The following is a 20,178-nucleotide window of genomic DNA, read 5'->3' as shown; positions in this document are numbered from 1 at the left end:
TTCCCATAATGCCCCTCAAGAGAATCTATTATTAGACCGTCCCTGCCCGTTAAATTCCCTCAGCTTTCACACTCCAGTTTATAAAAACAGGTTTTCTGTGAAATATTTCAAGTCTCGAGGCCTAACTCAAAATATCAGGGTTTTCCCTCCAGCGACACAGAAGACATTATATAACTGTTTTTACAGGCCGAGTAGTACAACAACTAAACTGACCTTCATGTCTAAAACCTCTAAACCCGTGAGGTTTCCCTTTAAACAAAGACACAATTCCAGGGAAACGCTGAAAAGTCAACATATTAGATGTTCATCGTCCTTTCCTTCACTTCCTTGCTTGAGGAGACTATTAATCTGAAAGTAACATGTACTCAGCATCCACTGTGTTGTCCTGGTGTTATTTTATATTATATTATTCTGCAAAACACACAAACCTGTACGATGACATTGATTAAAACAGAAACACCAAAGTGGTACATTATTGTTACAGAAAGAAATGGAACAATCACCAGCACGGAGCGTTGATGCAATTAGTCTAAATTAAGTTTAACATAAGCGCTGTGTTACTGGTTGACAGGGCTGCAACAGCATGTGTAAATTAACACCGACAAGAACATTAAACTCAGGATAAATCAGCTCCAATGAACATTTGCTATTTCCAAATGTGATGCGTCTGCCAAATGGCATTATTTACATCAACAGCAACTCTCCGAGGCTGCTAAGCCATTTAGCTGACAAGATAGAGCAATCAGGAGTCACATGAGAGCACAAGGAAAACGCCTGTGAAGGAATCCTCGGCGCTCGCCTCTCGCTTTGGAGCGCGCGTTCACCGCCAGCGACCTTGTGGCAGTCTGTCTGTGCATCTGAGTCATTACAGTCAATAGACATAATAAGATGTTTAGCTAGAGCACTCGCTGCTTAATTATGTGTGGCTTTTTGCCCGTGCGTGCCCGTAGTAATAAGTGCATGCGGTTTCGTGAGATTGCGGATGTTAGCGGCGGTACCTGGGGGCGGCGCTGGGAGAAGCTCTCTGTGGAGAAGCCAAGGCTTTGGGAGTCAAACGGGCCAGATAAAGTGTGTGAAATGTTACCATGGGGCACCCTTAAAGCCCTCGTAAAGCCCGCTCGCTCTTCAAACAACCAATACCCCAGCCTCCGACACCACGGCTCTAAACTGTGTCAGTGCTCTAAAGAAAAGCCAGTTACCCGTTGGGAAATACATGTGAACGTACTGTACAGTAAATGGATGTGATATGCAGCTAATCTCCGTTAGCATGAATTCAAACAAAAGTATACATAAATCCTATAAGAACTGAACATTGTGTACTTCCCGTGTCATTTTGAGGTGGGGGGAATACATGCTAATCCCTCTTGAATGTGATCTTTTATCATGCGTCATGTATGCAGCCTTTATGCGTGTTATAAAAGGCACACAGCTGACACGCCTCCATAGGAAAATGTGCTGAATCTGGAGTGTAAGTACACCCAAGAGACACTGCTGAGCTCCAGCCAAACTATCTGAGGAAGTGGCCAGAAAGAGTCGACCCTGGTGGCGGGGAAGTCAAGAATAGATAAGCAATTTTGAATCCAGCACTTTCTGCTTGCGTGACCTTGGCTGTGCCCCTCGGATGTTTTGCATTCATCTTCAACTTTGCAAAAAAAAAGAGAGAACACTGACTTGGAAAAAGGGAAAACAAAAGAAAATTGGATGCTAGGTCTGCTTAGCAAGTATTAGCAGTGAAGTATGGGGGGGCCGGCTGTTACCTGAGATATGCAAATAGCTGAAGACGAGCTTTGATGTAAATGAAAAAGCTTGTGCAGCATTGAAGGCTCCCTTGTGCCAGAGAGATCTTGCTCAAAAAAGAAAGTTACAAGAATAATCCTGCAAGAACTGTGAGGGAACATTGTCATGCTGAAAAGGTACATTATTCAAGGTTGGATCCATTTTCAGCACGGGGTGTCCTATAAACATGCTCAGAGCTCTTAAGGAAACGTGGATAAATCATTATTAAAGACAAAATGATGGATCCCATTTGGACAGGAGATCGTAATTGAAGGGATGGTGATTTAGTATTGTACTTTCATAAAGTAGGGAGAGTTGCAAAAAACTAATAATAAAAGAACGGTCTAAATCAAAGCAGCAGAGGGTGAAATATCCCACAATGCAACTTGATAGAACCTTTCGCTCACTTCACTTTTCAAGCCCCACACCCCCAGTTAGTAACACAGGCTTTCTTTTAGAAATGAATGAGCTGATAATCGGTGGAGTGCCCTTTTAAGGTGAAAAAGTAAGACTGACCTAGCTGAGAGGCATGCAGGCCTTGGCTCGACCTCCTCCTCCTGTCAGATTTGTGCTGCCAGGCCTCAGAGCCCAGCTCCCCATTAGTCGAATGGCAACATGGGGATGATTCCCCTGGGCTGGTCCTGCAATGCCGCAGGGGGATCCTGGGGCTCTGCGGACTCTGCGGCATCTGCGGCGTCCGTCGGCCGCTCCTCTCGCGGGGGTTCGGCGGTGGCGGCGTCAGGGGCAAGGGCTTCAGTTCTTGGTACTGCAGCGCTAATTCCAAGAGCGGTCTTGGGAGCAGCTCAGAGGGGGAGAAGGTGATAAGATCGTCCACCACAGGGGGGTCTGAAATGAGGGGGAAAGGGGGGGAGATGTCTGGTTCGGAGGGGGTGTGGTTCTCTAAGGAAGGGAGGTTAGTTCGAGGCGGCACCCTTGGGGGAATATCCATGCAGCGACCTAGTCCAATGGAGGCCAAGAGGGAGCCGCCACCCAGCAGGGCCCGGTGGGTGCTCTTAATGAGGCCACCGAGGGGACCCCTCTCTGGTCTGGGGGAGCCAGCCGGGGAGGAACACACTTCCTCGCTGACCGAGTCTCTCTGAGGTAGAGGAAGCCGCAGGCTGTCCTTCACTGAGGAGCCTGCAGACGGAGAAAAATGTTGGTTTTCAAGTTTTAAAAAGATTCATGATTCATTGAGCTGTTATGCATAATTCACAGTCATGAGAGAGTGAGTTGTAACAATGGCTAATGGGAGTTGTGCGGCTGTGCTGGGGATGGCGGTCGGCGGATACCGTTCTGAGCAGGGGGAGGGGTTGGTGCAGAGGGTCTGTACTCCTCAAAGTCATCCTTGGATTCCCCCCTCACGTTGCTGTCGGAGTCCAGGAGCTTGGCCCTCATCGACAAACTGAAGACATTCAAAAACATGGGATGTAACGGTGAGTTTGATCATACCTTTTTAAATGTTGACATGTAAAAGAAAAGGGCAGTCCTGCTGTACCTGCTTTCCTGGGGACTTAGGCGCAAGACTTTCGGGCTTTTGGGACTTTTCGGGCTCTGGGGCCTCCAGTGGGGGCCCAATCTCAGGTCTCCATTGGCTTGTTTATGAGAAGGGGCTTCTAGGGGCCAGACCGGGCTCAGACCAAACGACCTGCTGTTGTCACTGGGACTGACTGCAGGGGAAAAAGGAGGAAAGGGAGAGAGAAAAATAATATCAGCGTGCATGTCATCAGTATGCATACTGCATAGCCGGACCCTAATGAGGTGTTCACTTTTAAAAGCCGGGTTTCACCAATAAATCGACGCAGGCCTGCAATCATCTCCACCGCTATGACCTTAATTGACTCCTGCTACAGCTAGAACTCATGTAACTTCAACACACCTGCTCATATTCCTGCAGTTTCACTCTGAAAAAAGTGTTAATGGAACATCATCATATGGATAGAGTCTCGATGGTAAACTTCTAAGTGGTTTAGAAAGAGTGAGAAGAAGGAGCCAAAGCCAAAAAGAGAGGAGGTCCAGAGTGCGTTTCCACCTGCCATTCAAACGCTGGCACCACATCTCATCCCGCCACTCTCACTGCCAACTAACTTGCACCGCTAACACAAAGTGTGTGAACGTTTATTCGCACACAGCATGGTGGGCTTACTGTCACAACACCTCCCAAAATACAGACTCCATCACATCCTTCAAAAACACCCGTGTGCAGCTTTCTGACATGTTTAGAGCCTAAAGTGGTTTCAGGGACTGGGAATATACTGCAAACACCAGGGAGAAAGCTTTAAAGCTACGGCTTTATTTACGGTGGTTTCTCTCATTCGTTTCATTTCATTTCAGGCCCAGGAATGAGAAAAGGTAAATATGCTCTCTGAATGGACATGTGGTAATATTTCCTTTGGCCTGTCTGCTCCGCTGGGGGCCTGGCTCGATCCCTGTGCCTCCTGCTCTCCAACACAATGTTTTCATAGCAAGCACCGAGGTCAGCTGATGGTGTCACCATCGCAATTTCATCAAGATCGGACTGTGGTTTTCCCACCACGTTCCTCCTCACATTTTTATTTGCAATGTGTGTTTCATCATGTGTTACTGATGAAACATTTCATATTCATAACAATTTCACAATTTCCTCTTCTGCTCATCATCTGCCCAATGATTATATTTACTTTGCATGTGACAGACTTTATATCGCACCTCATTGGGAAAGAACGTGTATGGAGAATGAAAAAGGCTACTTTTGTTTTACAGATGATGGCATTTATTTACTGCTATATACTGTAGGTAACGACACACAGTCTACAGTTAGGCTAGTGCTATGTGAGGCTGTACAGCACAGCTTTGAGCTAAATGCTAATGTTAGTAGGCCAAAAGTGGTAGGTAGAATTTCTGCAACCAGTGAAGGACGTGACCATATTTGGACTGATGAGGAGCAACGGGTGGATCAGATGAACACAAGCGGCTGGTGTGAAGCTGTTCACAAAGTTAGCTTCATACGTCAAGGTCAACTTTACAGCTTAGTGTTGAAGTCGTCTTAGTAGCTAACTAGCATTGGTAGCATGGTAGCGACCTGTCAATCACAAGGAAGCCCCGCCCTAAAGTTTACCCTGCTTTATGGTCTATTTGACTCTAAATGGACCATAATGTACTAAATGATCATCATGCTGTGTTGAAGAAGACTTGAAACTAGAGATAGAGACCATAAATTAATGTTAACAATGTTTACTGAGATAATAAATCAAGAGAGAAGAAGGCTCATTTTCTCATCATCCATCCATGCTATTAGAGTTTTTGCCACGTTAAGGCTTTTGTTGAATGCAGGTGAACTGTGTGGAGAGGAAAAGAGGTGGTCATAATGACATCTGGGAACTCGCAGCTATCATCTGATGATGCTTTCACTTTTAGGTGCTTTAAAATTAGCTTGTAAACGGGCTGCATGTGAAACAACCCGGTCATACACGTCGCCTACCAAACCCAAAGCATTCCCAAGTTGCTAATCAAACTGAAACAATAAGCAGGAAGTCTGGATCTTAATCCATCCGTCATCAGACCGATAGACGTTGATGGTATGACGTTTAAGTGAGTGTGCAGTGTATGTGTGGTGTTTAGTTGGGCGGCATTAGAGGCTGTGGGCAAACCTTTCAAATTAATGTCCTTAAATAATGATTAAACATGGCAATTAACTTTAGTCTTTGTTGTTATTTGATAACTGCTAATAAATGAAACAATTTGTATAGGGTCGAGTAAAAATCAATGCTTTAAAAACATTAACACTGAGTCTTGGCTGTCATTTGTAATTAGGTTTGCAGGAATTTGTTTGTAAATCAAAGTACAGATCAAATTGTAACTTTGACCTGATGATGAAGCTCAATTAAAAAACAGCTAGGTAATTACAATTCATCTGGAGAAAGCATAAATATTTCTCTTTGCTAGAATGTTGAGCAGAGATTTTGACCTGATGGTGGCACGACAAAACGATTCAGGGGATCAACAACTGTTTGATTCATCCCCTGGGAACAATGCATATCTGTACCAAATCCCACCCCAGTGATTGAAAGGTTGTTGATATACTGACTGGATAAAAAGGATAGCCTTTTTGTAGTGTAGACCATTACATACTTCAAGCAATGGAACGAAAAATTACAATTAGGACAGAAAGAAAAGCACAAGAACCAAAAACAATCCTGCCAAGCATAGACAGAAAAAATAGATGAGGATAACACTATCTGTATGCGGCCAACACATGTGATTCAGCCTACTGACATGCTAAAAATGCTAATTTTTACAATTGCAGAGTTCAAAAGTCCCTGAAAAATATGGGACGGTTTTATTTTCTTGTTATCCAATTCAGTGGCACAATGAAATACTTCTAAGTCGATCGTTCCGTAGATTTCATTTTGCCCTCACTCGTATTAACAAAACAAAAATCCTGTTGAACAGAACTCGGTGGACGGATGCAAATCAATGTGGCACTTCGCTAGACAAATACGTTTGGGAGGCCCCGCCGATAAATCACTGCTCGCGACTGAGAGGGCAAGCATAAATACCCACTAAACACATTTTAATGGCAGACACACTCACGGCTTAGTGATAGCCATTAAGGAAAGCCATTACCAAGTAAAGAAAACCAGCCCTCTATTTGATGAATAAATGAAGCTGGCAGATGTTTTAGGTTTATTAACCACTTTTACAAATAAATGTTCTACTGCAATTTGTCCTTTTATCAACCCCCCTTGGGTAAAACATCCCTTTCACTGGCTGTTGCTACACCACAAATATCCCTTCAGGTTTTGTTAAGACGCCCTGTGACCTGCTGGCTACTATTTCCCTCCAAAGGGGAAACGATCTCGGGGCGTTTGTCTCGGAGCATGACAAGCAGAAGAGTATTGTAAATCTCTGCCACTGCTGCAACCCTTCTCAACCCCTTCTACTGGAGCAGTGCATTCCTCCCTGCTTATTTTTAATTCAGTAAACCGCACTGTAGCCACTACATGCATATAAAACCGTGGGCTCTTTCGGCCTGGAAAATACAGCTCAATGGCTCCCCCCGCTGCAGCAGCGAGGAAACTGCAGACAGGAGGGAGCAGCGGAGGGCTGCAGTGGAAAAAAAAAGAAAGCTGCTGAGAAGTGCTGAGCCGCTGGGAGGAAGTCAGATAATATTTGGACAGTGGAAAAAGGAAAAGGGTGTGTGTGAGAGAGAGAGCAGTAACGCAGGGAGGGGGAGAGGGGGGGCACAGGGAATCATGGGAAGACAAAAAGGACGAGTGGGTGGTTGAGAGCACATGAAAGGAAAGTAATGTTGCAACAGAGTCTCTGTGTGCACGCAAGAAGGCCAAAATCCCACATTCTCTGGTTCACTGAAAGTCTCTGGAAGCACAAAGGAACATGTGCACCTGTGTGTTAACGGGGCAAGAAATCACTGCACTCACGCTGGATCGCACGGAAACGTGGGCCGAAGGAGGGCGAGGAGCCCGAACCCAAATCAGGAGAGTTCCTCCTCTTCTCCAGGCCCGGGGAAGCCTGCACCGTGATCTTATGGATGAAATCTGCAACACAAACACATACGACAGATGTTAGACCACCAAAACACACACAAATGTTGTTGTTGTATAGAAATGTTAAGATTTCAACCCTGACAAATACATAATAGCAGTAGCATGTAGCAGCAAATAGGACCAAGCACACAATAATGAGCTTGCTGGGTATCAGGGGTGACATTTTATCAAATCAATTTTTAATTAAAGTAGTAATGCGTGCCGTCAAATTACGAACAATTACCTTGAATTGCTCCCAATAAATCAATTTTCTCACCTCAAAACGTATTTTGTACCGTTGGATTTCTTCATATCTTCCCTTGCAATAAAGGGTCTGTGCCTTTGAATGCCTAAATGATGTTTTTAAATTACTTATTGACTTCCATTTAAAGGATATGAAAGATGATTCAATGCTGTTTTTAATGGCAAAAATCTAAAGATTATTAAATGCAGAGTGTCAAGAGGGCACCGACACATTATACAAATGAGATAGAGAGATATGAATTAATGACATGGTTTGACATGGAAATCAATTGCATGAATTATTAACCCGAGGCTGTGAATTAAATTAAAGTCATAAAATAAGTGCTATTTACACATTTGCTCATAGCACTACTAGCTACTAGCTACCACCTGGTGCCTACTAGTTAACAGGTGAATGTGTTGCTTGCTAGCTAGCTTGCAGAAGGCGATGTTTTCATGCTAACTGAGCTGCCTGAAGCCACGTACGTAGTGTTTAAAAGTGATTAAAAGACATTTCCTTTCCAATAATGTTCACCTTTACTTAAAGTATAGCCAGTGTGCGCACACAGTTTGGCAATGGAAGTACGACGGACGACCGAATATACAACAACCAGACATTTTGATGCTGTTTACAGTTTGAATTCAACGTTTAAAGCTTGCTAACTCCTCTGGATGGCTGTAAAAGCATCCATTGCCCATCTCTGTATATTTAACCACGATACAACCTTGATGAAGCCCGTTTTGTGATGCAACTGCAAAGCCTCTATTACTCTTTTAGTGCAGCTTTAAGTACGCCACACTGCATCAGACATTCTGTTTGTGCATGTGATAAATAAAACCTTTAAATCCTGAATTAGCATGATCGTATTCGTATATATGGGATGAAGCATAATATACGTGTTATTGGACAGGGTGGAAAGAGGAGGAATGAAAACACAGACTAGGGAGCTGGAGGGGAGAGGGGGTGAGGAGGGAGGGAGGGATACCTAAAAAGAAAGAGAGACAGAGAGCGAGGAGTGAGAGTGAGAAAGCAGAGAGAGGCCAGCCAGCAGTGTGTCCATAGACAGGAAGTAACAAGGCGTGGTTGGCTCACTCTCCCCTCTCATCAACCCCCCCCACCACCACATCACCGCCCTGCTGCTGCTGGGAAAGGACTAACCACAACACACACACACACACACACACACACACACACACACACACACACACACACACACACACACACACACACACACACACACACACACACACACACACACACACACACACACACACACACACACACACACACACACACACACACAATGTATTTACGCATGCTTGCTCAGCCTAAAATACACTCACACACGCATTGAGACTGGACGTGAACTGCAGTGGGTCGTGTCTTTATGATCGTAGAGGATGCACGAGGATCAAAGTGTCGGTCAGTGGAAACATCAGACCTGCGATCCACCTTACACAGGATCAAAGCTTCAGCTACGTTTGTGTCTAATGATGGTCTGAAATTAGTTCCAGGGAAGGGGAACATTCTGAGCAGGGGTCGTACAAGGAAACAACCTCAAATGTATCGCATGACAACAGAAACCAGCGGCCATCTGCAGCCGACATGAGACCTACATGAGCCCTGTCCTGATAGGAGCTTTCAAGCCGAGCCACAGGATTAGAGTTGCACCAGAAAGCTCTTTCCCTCACTTCCTCCTCTGCGCTCTCTTGTATTATTTCTTTTGGCCTGTTGTTGTTTTTGTCACTTCTTGAGACTGAGCCAGTAATGGCCCTTGAAATGGAATTTCTCGTGAAGACCGTTGGCTGACACAATCCAGCTACTGGCTGGATTTGTGACAGAACAGCTCAAAAATACATTTCAAACAAACACAAACACAGTAAACACACACACACACACACCTTGGGGCATGCTGATTTTCTCGCCATTCTTGCACTTGAGCTTGTGCTTCTTGAAGGTGCCCTTCCTCTTCTTGACGTTGGGTTTCTCCTGGTTCTGGTTCTGGTTCAGGTGGAGGATGAGGAGGCTGAGCTCGCGCTCGAACACGTCCTGCTCCCACTGGGCCAGCTGCTGCTCGCGCTGCCGCAGGAACTCTTCGTGGGACTTCTGCTCCAGGGCTGCTCGCTTCAGCTCCTCCTCACGGCATCGCAGCTCCTGATGGAGGAGGAAGGACGAGTGGATAAAAGAGATGAGGAGGTGTTTTAATAGGTCCAAGACACGTGTGACTGAGGTCTGCAGTTTGAAATGAGCTGCTGAAGGTGAGAATTATCCAAGATGACTCACAACTTGACAATTTTATATTTTAGTTGACATTCTGCAGATTAGAGTTTTATCTCAAGTTTAAAAAAAAACCTCAAGTATTTGGTTTATTCATTGCTGCTGAGATGAAATTAGAATTTCAACAAATATTACACAAATGTTAATAAAATACTCCATCTCCATCAATAATATAAAGAAAGGGTGGTAAGAATAGCTGCTATTTAGATCTATTTACAATATAGCATTTGGATTTATCTTTTAATTAAAGTATGATCTTTGTTCCAACTGTTGTATTTGTTGAATTGATACATAAATGCTCAGATGGACAGAACACCAGCCTAATCCTCATATTAACTATATGTTATTTTGGGGATGTGTGGATGGATGGACTGATAAAAAGAGGGACACCAATGGTTACTTCACAGAAACACACACTGACAGTCCTTCACCTTCTCTTTAGCGCGGAGTTCATCGAACATGTCCTGGATCTCCAGTTTCCAGTCCTCCTGCAGGGAGTGGAAGGACTCCTGCGGCATCTCTTCCTTCACCTGCTGCTCCAGGGCCATCAGCTGGGTCAGGATGGAGCTGAAGTTGGGTCTGCGGTGGGGGTCCTGGTCCCAGCACTCTGTCGCAGATAGACACAGTCAGACACCAGGGTCCATACTGCAGCACAGATTCATTACAACGACAGCTACACCGTCTAAAGCATGCAATAACAGAAATAATGAAGCAGTGGAGCAAAGCAGAGCAACATATATATGAAGCAAGATCAAGTTGGGGGAAAAAAATAAAAGGGTAATTCAGTCTGGTACTCAGTCGCTTCCTTAAAATGAGTGGAAAACATCCGACATCAAAGTCAACCTAATTCACTGGTTTCCAGCAGTTTCACTTCTTTCTAGCGTTTTCTTGAATCGAGATGCCCCAAAAAAGGGAAGTAAATTTGCCAAAGACATACTGATTTACATGGGGGGGGGGGGGTAGGCAAACTTGATCAACCGATTAAAAGGTGTTCAAGACTTAAAATCAAGTTGTTTTTCTACGATGCACTCATTACACATCATGTCCTGCAACCCCTTCTACTTTTTATTTACACATGTTTCATGCACTTGTGTGATCTAGAACAATCTAGAATCAAGCCGTTCACTTATACAAAGTGTTACGCTTAATTAACTTGCTGTGGGGAGTATTGCATAATTTGCTGTATTACAAGCAGATCAAAAACCAATCCGATAATTAATTAATCCTCTGAGGTGGCTATTGGTGCTTTTGTGCTCTGATCTCTTTATTACAAATTTAAAAAAAACATAAAGGACAAGCAGACATCAGGAGAAAGGCCAAGTACAAAGAATGTTATGTGTTCTTTCTGGTAGGCTGGTGGTAGCAGTGTTAAAAAGCTGGTTGGCATTTCTCTTCATCTTGTCGCTGAACAAAGGAAGAACCTAAATGGTCACAGAGATATTGCACAAGGTGGTTCCAGCGCAAAACACTTCCTCTCGGAGGCCACGTTATTAACAACATACAGCAATATGCTTTCTCAATTTCAACCCAGCTTTGGGGAAATGGAGAGAGAGCGTGCCAGGGACACCAATTTGATCTCACGCAAGAGTACTCCCACCGCGCTGAACTGAGAGTCGGCGCCTAAACAGTGCAGCGAGGGCATTCGATTACAGCTGCAAACATGTGTCCCACCTGACATGAGCTGAGCGAAGGATTCGGGGCACGTGGAGGGGATGGGCAGGGTGAGCTTGTTGACAGCCACTCCGTAGGCGACGGCCAGTCCATCAATCCCTTTGTAGGGAGCCTCGCCTGTTAGCAGCTCCCACAGCAGAACACCATAGCTGGAGGGGGGAAACAGGCCACAAGGCAAAATCAGACACAGCATATATCCTGGAACACGCAGGGTTTTTACAGCACATTCAGCAGAGCAGCATGTTAAACATATTGTTATATAATATTAAATCAGCCCACTGCAGCATTAATGCACACAGCAAGCATCTTAATTTCACTGTTTAACTAGGCCACTGCTATGTGATAATCATAATTAATTATATTCATAATATGTTTACAAAAACTCGATGCCACCTGCAGCTGCGTCAGAGTAAAAATATTCAGCAAGTAGTATTGACGATACCTGGGAAGCAGTACAGGAAGTTAAAAGGCACCATGATCATCTTACAAATACCACATGTTGACATTTTTGACATTTTTGATGAAAGCATTTTCAGGTTATGTAGCAGAAGTTTTTGTTTGTAGAATTATGAGATAATCCCAGTGTAGTCAATATTAAACAATACTGATGAATAAAACATACTAATATATATATATATCAATTAAATAAAAACTATACATTATGTTATAAATCTAAATTAGAACTTGACCAATCTAGTAATATGTTGTTGTTTTTTTGGCAATACATACAATCTGCCAAATCTGATACAATATATTTGTCTCATGCCTACAGATCAATTTGTAGAATAGAGTTTCATAGCAAAATGAGAATTTTATATATATACACACACTAGAGCTTGACCGATAAAGGAGTTTGAAGGCCGATACCGATACAAATTTTTGTTGATTTCAATATCTGATATTCCGATATATTGGCCGATATTTTTTTTTCCAGAAACGCGTAACAAAACATTAACAGATTTCCCTAACATTAGTTATTTGTAGTTATTTATGAGTCTTCACTAAAATAATATAATAATGCAGTTTAAAAATAAACCTGTTGATTTTATTGCTAAAACGGAACAGAGGAACATCAAAATATATTAAAGTTCTGATAAATAAAATGTACTTTGAACAAAAACACAATAACAACAACAACCAAACACAAAGTTACCAGTATTTAAAGACTTGGTAAGCTTCATAAATATAACTTTGAACAAGACTGGAGACAAATTCTGTTAAGTTTCATAAGGGTGTTTCGTCCGTTTTTATTTTATTCTTAAAATATTAATTTATCGGCCATTATAAATGCCGATAGTTTGGAAAATGCCTAATATCGGCCAATAATATCGGCCGCCGATAAATCGGTCGGGCTCTAATATATAAACATATATATATGTGTGTGTATATATATATATATATATATATATATATATATATATATATATATATGGCATATATAGAAGGTAACACCTGGTCTGAACTGTACATCGCAGTATACCTCACACAGTCCTCACCATGAAACCGACACAACTAAGACACATTTGTGGAGTGGAAAATTTTCAGTGAAACGTGTGCTTGCAAAGCAATGGGAACTCATGCATGCAACACCCGTACAAACACAAATACACAAACGCACACAAACGCACACAGGCCTTTGGAGCCCACACAATGGGAGCAGCCCTGTGTCCTAAGAAGATGAAGCGTGGCGCAGGACTTGGATCTCGCACACTGTCAATTAGCCCTCGCCCGGACCTGACTGAACACACTGTGGAGGCTGGCTAAGTGGAGAGCGCAGGCCGCAGCCTTTTTTTATTTAGTTCTTTAATTACAACTTCCACACACTGCGACTGTGAGCAGAAAGGCTGCTCCACGAGGCAGTCGCCGTCTTCTCGTGGCGGCTTTGGAGACGAGCGGGCCGTGGACAGATGAGAAAGAATAGTAGAACAAAGATTACCCTTCATTTCCAGAGCAGGGCTGCCTGCCCGCCTGCTACTTGCTCATTTCTTTTTGCCGTTTTCCAGATTGTGCTGTGATTGCTGTGAAAATGAGTGCGTGGGTTTGTTGTTGATAGACGGGGAGATGGAAACTGAGGGGATGTGTGTTTCAGATAGTGAGATGACACTGAACCCATTAGAGAAGCCACAGAACAAACTAAATAGGGTTCTGTAAAAGTACCAGAAAAGTAGCTTCCACTGTAGGATCTTTTTTGAAGTTCTCAAGGACGTTTCCAAAAAGGGTTCTCTGTAACTCCCTGTTCAATTGGTTTCACATAGGCTCTGTGTGGCGCTGCAAAGAACCATTTAAGAATGGATTAAAAAATCAAAATCCACTGGATTAAAATTAAACCACAGCATATGAGAGGAACTGCTATAACCACAATGCAGCGAAACCATGAAAGTGTATTATTGCTTTCATAAATAGTTTATCTCCGTCCCTATTGCTGAGCAAAAACAGCCTCATCCTAAATGCAAATTCATACGCAGCACTTTAAAAGCCATCATGAATCCCCCTCTTCTCCCAATCACACATACACACACACACACACACACACACACACACACACACACACACACACACCACACACCACACACCACACACCACACACACACACACACACACACACACACACACACACACACACACACACACACACACACACACACACACACACACACACACACACACACACACACAGCTATTCCCAGATAAAGGCCTCGCGGTTAGGTTCTGGTGTGTGGCCTCCTCCTCTGTCTATACTGGAGACAATGGGACAGTGTGCAGTACAGATGTCCCACAACAAAGCACAGAGCAGCTCTTTGAAGAGAGACGCCATCACATGGCCACGGCGGTCTTGCTGCAGTCCATCATTCTCGTCATCACTCTGTCTCCCACCATCACCTCTCTGCACTTTCACCCTGTCCCCTCTATTTCTGCCAGACGCCTGCAGCCGGTCCGCCAGCCTGCTGATCATTACTACAGACACTCTGGTTGCTCTTGTCCTGCAGATTTAGGCACGGCCCCATACAAACAACACTCCATATTATGTTTCAACAGTACACACATTTGTATTCTTGCATCTATGATCATACAGACTGAATCACAGCAATGCTTTTTACTCGCAGGAGTACGCCAATAATACAACCAGCTCAACTTCATCGTCCTCTCACGTTGGACCAAGAAGAGACTGGACGCCAAATTGACTCACTATCGCCTCCTGAGGAAAGAGTGAGATTACAAGTTCCAAAAATTCCAAGATGGCGACGGCCAAACTGCCAAAAATTCAAAGCGTCAATAAATGTGTGTCACAATACGTCCACTTATATATTTATATACATATATATACATATATATATTTATATACATATATATATATACATATATATACATATATATATATACATATATATATATATATATATATATATATATATATTTATATACATATATATATATACATATATATACATATATATATATACATATATATATATATATATATATATATATATATATACATACATATACATATACATACAGTCTGTTATATAGTCATAAAGTCTTTCCTGACTGGGCCGAAAGATGAGAGACTACACATCGGCCTCTTTCACCGCGTGTGATGTCATCCCAACTGACATTACTCTGGAGGCTTTTTGACTTTCTTAACTCTGTCGTGATAATCCCTTGAGGAAAAAATCACAGTGGCAGTTCTGTTGTTGCCATAGTAACATCAACGTTTCCTCCATTTCACAATTCCACCTCACAGCACCAACGTCGTTCCTCTTTCACTTCGCCATTGTTTACAGTTTTGCGTGGAAATTACTCTTTGCTCCTAGAGGGCAAAGATAATCAATCTAGCAGGCTCCACTTTCTGGCGGGATGTTGTGAAGCGTCCTAGACATGGTGTATTTTCATGTAACTCAATAAGAAAGCAAATAATCATACTTCCCAACGTTTCAAACCATTCCTTTAAGGTGTTGTGATAGCATGAAACCATCAAAGGCAAACCTAAGATTCCTGAACCAGGTTTCAGAGACGTCATGCACACACAGGAACTCACCTCCAGACGTCGCTGCCCTTGGAGAAGGTGGAGGACTTGATGACCTCGGGGGCCATCCAGGCGTAGGTGCCGGCGGTGCTCATCTTGGTGGTCTTGTGCCATTCTCTCGCCAGGCCGAAGTCTGTGATCTTCAGCGTCAGACCCTCCATGCATTCATTCTCTATGGGCTGAGCCAGGAGGACTGGAGGAAGGAAGGAGGGAAAGACTTAGCAAGGTTTTCAAACCATATGTCGAGTGCTGAAAATGAAATGCGAAGACAGTTTTTATTTTTGCCTAGTCTTTCTTCAGTACGCACATTTTTTCACTTCCTATTGTTTTTATGCCACTGCGATCCAAACTGTCCGTGACTCACACATTTCCACATATCCTCTGCTTTGATAGAGTTGTATGTGACGAATACATAAATTATCATTAGGCGATTGGCAGCTTAAACAAATCATTAATTGTCCTGGCTTGGTTTATAGCATGGTTTAGCGGGCATGCCAGGCCGAGGTCACATGCATGTCTGGCAGCAGGGAGAGCACAAACTGAGCTGCATCACCATGGTGAACATCATGCAGGCCACATGGGCAGAAAGAGACAAAGTATCGTCTTCAAAACAAATGTTCAGAGTTCACGTTTGTGCTGTGATCGCCGTGTTGCGCAATACGTAAGGAACACTTATCGCTTCAGATTAAAAGCTTCCTACCGCTAGAAGAACTAGAGGGCTTTTATTGTGAAGCAGATACAGGAATAAGTTCAATGTCAAATTAAAAAAGGACATTGTCATAAATAAGCATATTAATTAATTGTATGAAATATATAAAATACCAACCGTTCAAAATTCTGTATTATATATATAATTAACAGTTCTATAAGCGTTTTCTTATTTTACATTTATTTCATGTCGACTTTTAGTTCATAATATAAATTTCCATAATGACACTTTATTTAATAACGGCCTTTTCATGACAAGTGTTGTCCCAACATTTTTCCTTTAAAATAAAAAGTTGCAGCACTGATTATCATATTTTCTGTTCGAAAACAACAGCGGCAAACCTCGCTCTGCTGAGTGTCTTCACTTTGGCTTAATGAAAACTGCAATAATGCAGTTGAAGTGAACAAAGCCTGTATGTGCTCGGAGTTAATTGGATCAATAACGGTTTAGTCTGTCAGGGGTTTTGTCTGCATGAAAACATCCATGACTATGGTCTGCTACTTCTTACAGACACAGAAAGACAATTTAAGTTTTCTCAAGTCCTGCAGCTATTGGCTGATTTGCATTCAAACTCGTTCATGACTGAGAAACTAGAGGGTTTGTGTGCTTCTGAGAGTCTTTCAAACCAAAATGCTGGCATAGTTTCACATGAATCAAAACACAGCGTATGTCACAACACCAGAAAGACAAACAAACATTGAACTAAAAGTGAATTTTCGGATCTTTAAATGCTTCAGACCTTTTATTTATTTTTGTCCAAACCAGTATTTATATTTCTACGGGTACAGCAATCTAAACTGTAGTGTTTTATTGGAAATTTTTAAATATGGCACATGTGTAAATTAAAAAATAATAATTATGAATACATCATAATAATACTATTAATAATAAATATATTGAAACATAGCTAAATAGGTTATAATAAGGGAAGATTCCAACGTGAATAAATGAATATGATATTTAGAGCTGTATGGGGGGTCCTGGCAGGTCTACAGTGAACAGATTAGATGACTGATACTTGTTGCACGATACTCAAACCTCCAACATATGACAGAGGTTACCATCTCTCATCTCGCTGCCCGGCTGTATGGAAAACTACCCACAACCACATCACGGGCTCTGATCACAGAAGCTCACAGTCAACCACAGCGTCCCAACCGGAGAGAAGAATAAAAAAGCCAGGATGCACAGTTGCAGAAGCAGTCTGAAGTTCCCAAATCTGTTGGTCAAACCGCTGCAAATCACATGACCCCCCGTCAACGCAGATCTGGTTAAAATTGTGCTTCGTCTGGTTGTAAACGGACTGTTTTAGACATTTACATTCGTAGAGAAAAACTCCAACAACAAGTGGAGCGGGGTGAATTGCGTTTATCATGAGGGAGATCTTATGATCTAGATTAAATTACCGTATATGAATGTCTTGCAGGTTCTACTGCCAATCGGATGGAGTACACAGTATATGTAGCCTACATTCTAGACCTTATAGCACAGTTTAATCTAGATATCTAGGAACCTTTTGACCTTACCATGCTTGCTGGGACTGATAAACAGATTCATAACTGATTATGCCTTATTGATAGGGAGGGACAACCCTGACGGCAGCAGCACCATGCATCGACCAGATATGGATGACTGATATTTAAGAATAGTTCTCTAAACATAGACGCAAATGCCGAAATCCAAAATGAGAAAAGTATACACTGTAAAATGGAATAACCCTATAAGTAAACACATTTTGGTAACCAGCCAGCGTTATGCAACCACGCAGCGTTGGAAGGCTTTGTTTCTATGAAAATAGAATATAATGCCGAGGACGTCGGTTGCTGCGGTGTGACTCTGTATCACATGTCTCGGTATGATCGGCAGCCATGCCTCTCTTCCCCTTTGTTGGCAGGCAGGGCATCGCTCAGGGCAAGGCCAGCCATCAAACGCAGGGAGGAGAAGCAGCAAAGAATTTGACTTATTATAGGGAAGTAAGACTCCTGCTATTTGCAGTCACTTTCTGACTTTCTGGCGCTCGGCACTCTTCTACTTCTAACTGCGTACGTCGCTGAAAAATCTATTTTCTCGAGTCTCTTCTTCTTTTTTTTGTTAGCCACACAAATATGGATCTTTTTCGACACATACGAATGATTCTCGCTTTGTCGTCTATGTCTTTGTCTCTCTCGTTCTCAGACATCCTGTGCTGTGACTCGTAGCCCAGAGGCAGTGAGTTTGACGTCACAAAGGAATGCATCACAAGAGGTTGTGTGTGTGTGTGTGTGTGTGTGTGTGTGTGTGTGTGTGTGTGTGTGTGTGTGTGTGTGTGTGTGTGTGTGTGTGTGTGTGTGTGTGTGTATAAACGCTGAAGGAGATGGGAGACTTGGTTCTTTCATAATGTTGTTGCGCAACTATTATTGAAGTTCTGCTCGAAAACCACACATACGATACGGACATCCACAGAAACGGCATATGTGACTCTGTCCACTCTGCACCTGTCTTCATCTCAGAGACAAAGACAGACAAAAATGGAGGCTTTGACTTGTTTTTTTTTTGTTTTTTTTTTATGGTGGAGGGGTGGGGGTCGATGTATGTCCATCACAAACTTTCACATTGCCTTCTGCCTCAAGAAGAAGGCACAAACAACAAAGTAGCAAAAGTAGCCCGTGGCCAAAACAAAAACAACCTCTACAGTCAGGAAAAAAAAGTGCCTGCTCATTTAACCTTTTTGCAGAAAATCAATTTCTGTTCATTCTATGGCTGAGTCATTGTTTCTGTCAATGCCACAGGCCCTCAGGGAGGGGGAGGGGGCGATGGTGGTGTTGGTATTGAAGGGGGTGCTGGTAATTACTTCAACAGGTCCTGATCCCTTACTCCACTCCTTTTGTCCGCCTGCCAGTCAGCCTCTGGTAAAAACAAGCCCCGGTCAGTCGCCCCCTATTTCCACCAGGGCGCCCCATCGCTGCGCCGCGACCCCACTTCCAGGAAGTGACGATTGGTATCGGCCAATTAGCCTCCGGTTGCCGTGCACTTCCTTAAAAGAAAAGTAAAGATAGGAGCCGATGTTGTCATTCGCGCTCGCTGTTTGTTGTGCACAGTAAGCTGTGCTATTTCAGGAAACTGAGGTTGAGAGGGGTCACGTGGCTCCAGACGCCGACAGACAACGACGTGGTGGCGGTGTGGGGTGGGGGCGGTGGCGGTGCTGCGGTAGAGAGAGCCGAGGTGACGGAGACAGAGAAGGGTGCCGAATGACGATCCTTATCATATGATTGAGAGCTAAAAGTGGCAGCCCATGGGCCGAGAAAATGGCGCACTCACACGTCGCTCGCACGCACACACAAAATACTCAGTGCACATAGGCACGCACACACACACACATACACACACACACACACACTTAACACGGGGCATGCTCACACTCAATTAATTCAGTTTTTTTTAGCTGCACTCAAGAAGCAAAGTATGAGAATCTTTGCACTCACACGCACACCAAGGAAACGCTTGCATGCGCGCGCGCACACACACACACACACACACACACACACACACACACACACACACACACACACACACACACACACACACACACACACACACACACACACACACACACACACACACACACACACACACACACACACACACACACACACACACACTTCCCAGGGGGTACAGTATGGATGTGTTGCGTGCTAGGGGACAATTCAATAACATCTTTCAATGGAATCATATTGTGAAGAACTAGATGATTAAATGTGGCTTGAAGTGTGTCTTTGCCAAACATGGTGTACTTCTTCATATTTTCCAATTTAGAGATGATAATGAGATGAGACGGTTGAAAACAATCTGTTGAGCGTTAAGTACACAGCTGGGGTTAGCTTAGTTTGCCAGACTGGAGGCAGCGGGCCTCGCTCTGTCCACAGCTCGACAGGACCTGAGAATGGGGGGCGTTACGCTGGCATTTCTGCGCTCT

At 43.4% G+C, this 20,178-nt stretch overlaps 1 protein-coding gene across 1 annotated transcript in view; it reads right to left on the bottom strand.

The window, feature by feature from the left end:
* LOC311009359 (mitogen-activated protein kinase kinase kinase 11) overlaps positions 1-20,178 on the bottom strand; it is a 44,320-nt gene that overhangs the window by 8,332 nt on the left and 15,810 nt on the right. Inside the window, exons 2-9 of the mRNA XM_084003481.1 lie at positions 15,530-15,710; positions 11,491-11,639; positions 10,251-10,426; positions 9,444-9,696; positions 7,194-7,310; positions 3,272-3,443; positions 3,066-3,178; positions 2,293-2,913 (exon numbers count right to left, since the gene is read on the bottom strand). Of these exons, the coding sequence (XP_083859607.1) occupies positions 2,293-2,913; positions 3,066-3,178; positions 3,272-3,443; positions 7,194-7,310; positions 9,444-9,696; positions 10,251-10,426; positions 11,491-11,639; positions 15,530-15,710 (1,782 nt within the window). The remainder of the gene's footprint in view (positions 1-2,292; positions 2,914-3,065; positions 3,179-3,271; positions 3,444-7,193; positions 7,311-9,443; positions 9,697-10,250; positions 10,427-11,490; positions 11,640-15,529; positions 15,711-20,178) is intronic.

This window comes from Eutrigla gurnardus, assembly GCF_963514095.1.
Source record: "Eutrigla gurnardus genome assembly, chromosome: 23".
NCBI lineage: Eukaryota > Metazoa > Chordata > Actinopteri > Perciformes > Triglidae > Eutrigla > Eutrigla gurnardus.
Note: the sequence above shows the minus strand (reverse complement) of the source record. Positions and strands in the feature narration are given on the sequence as shown.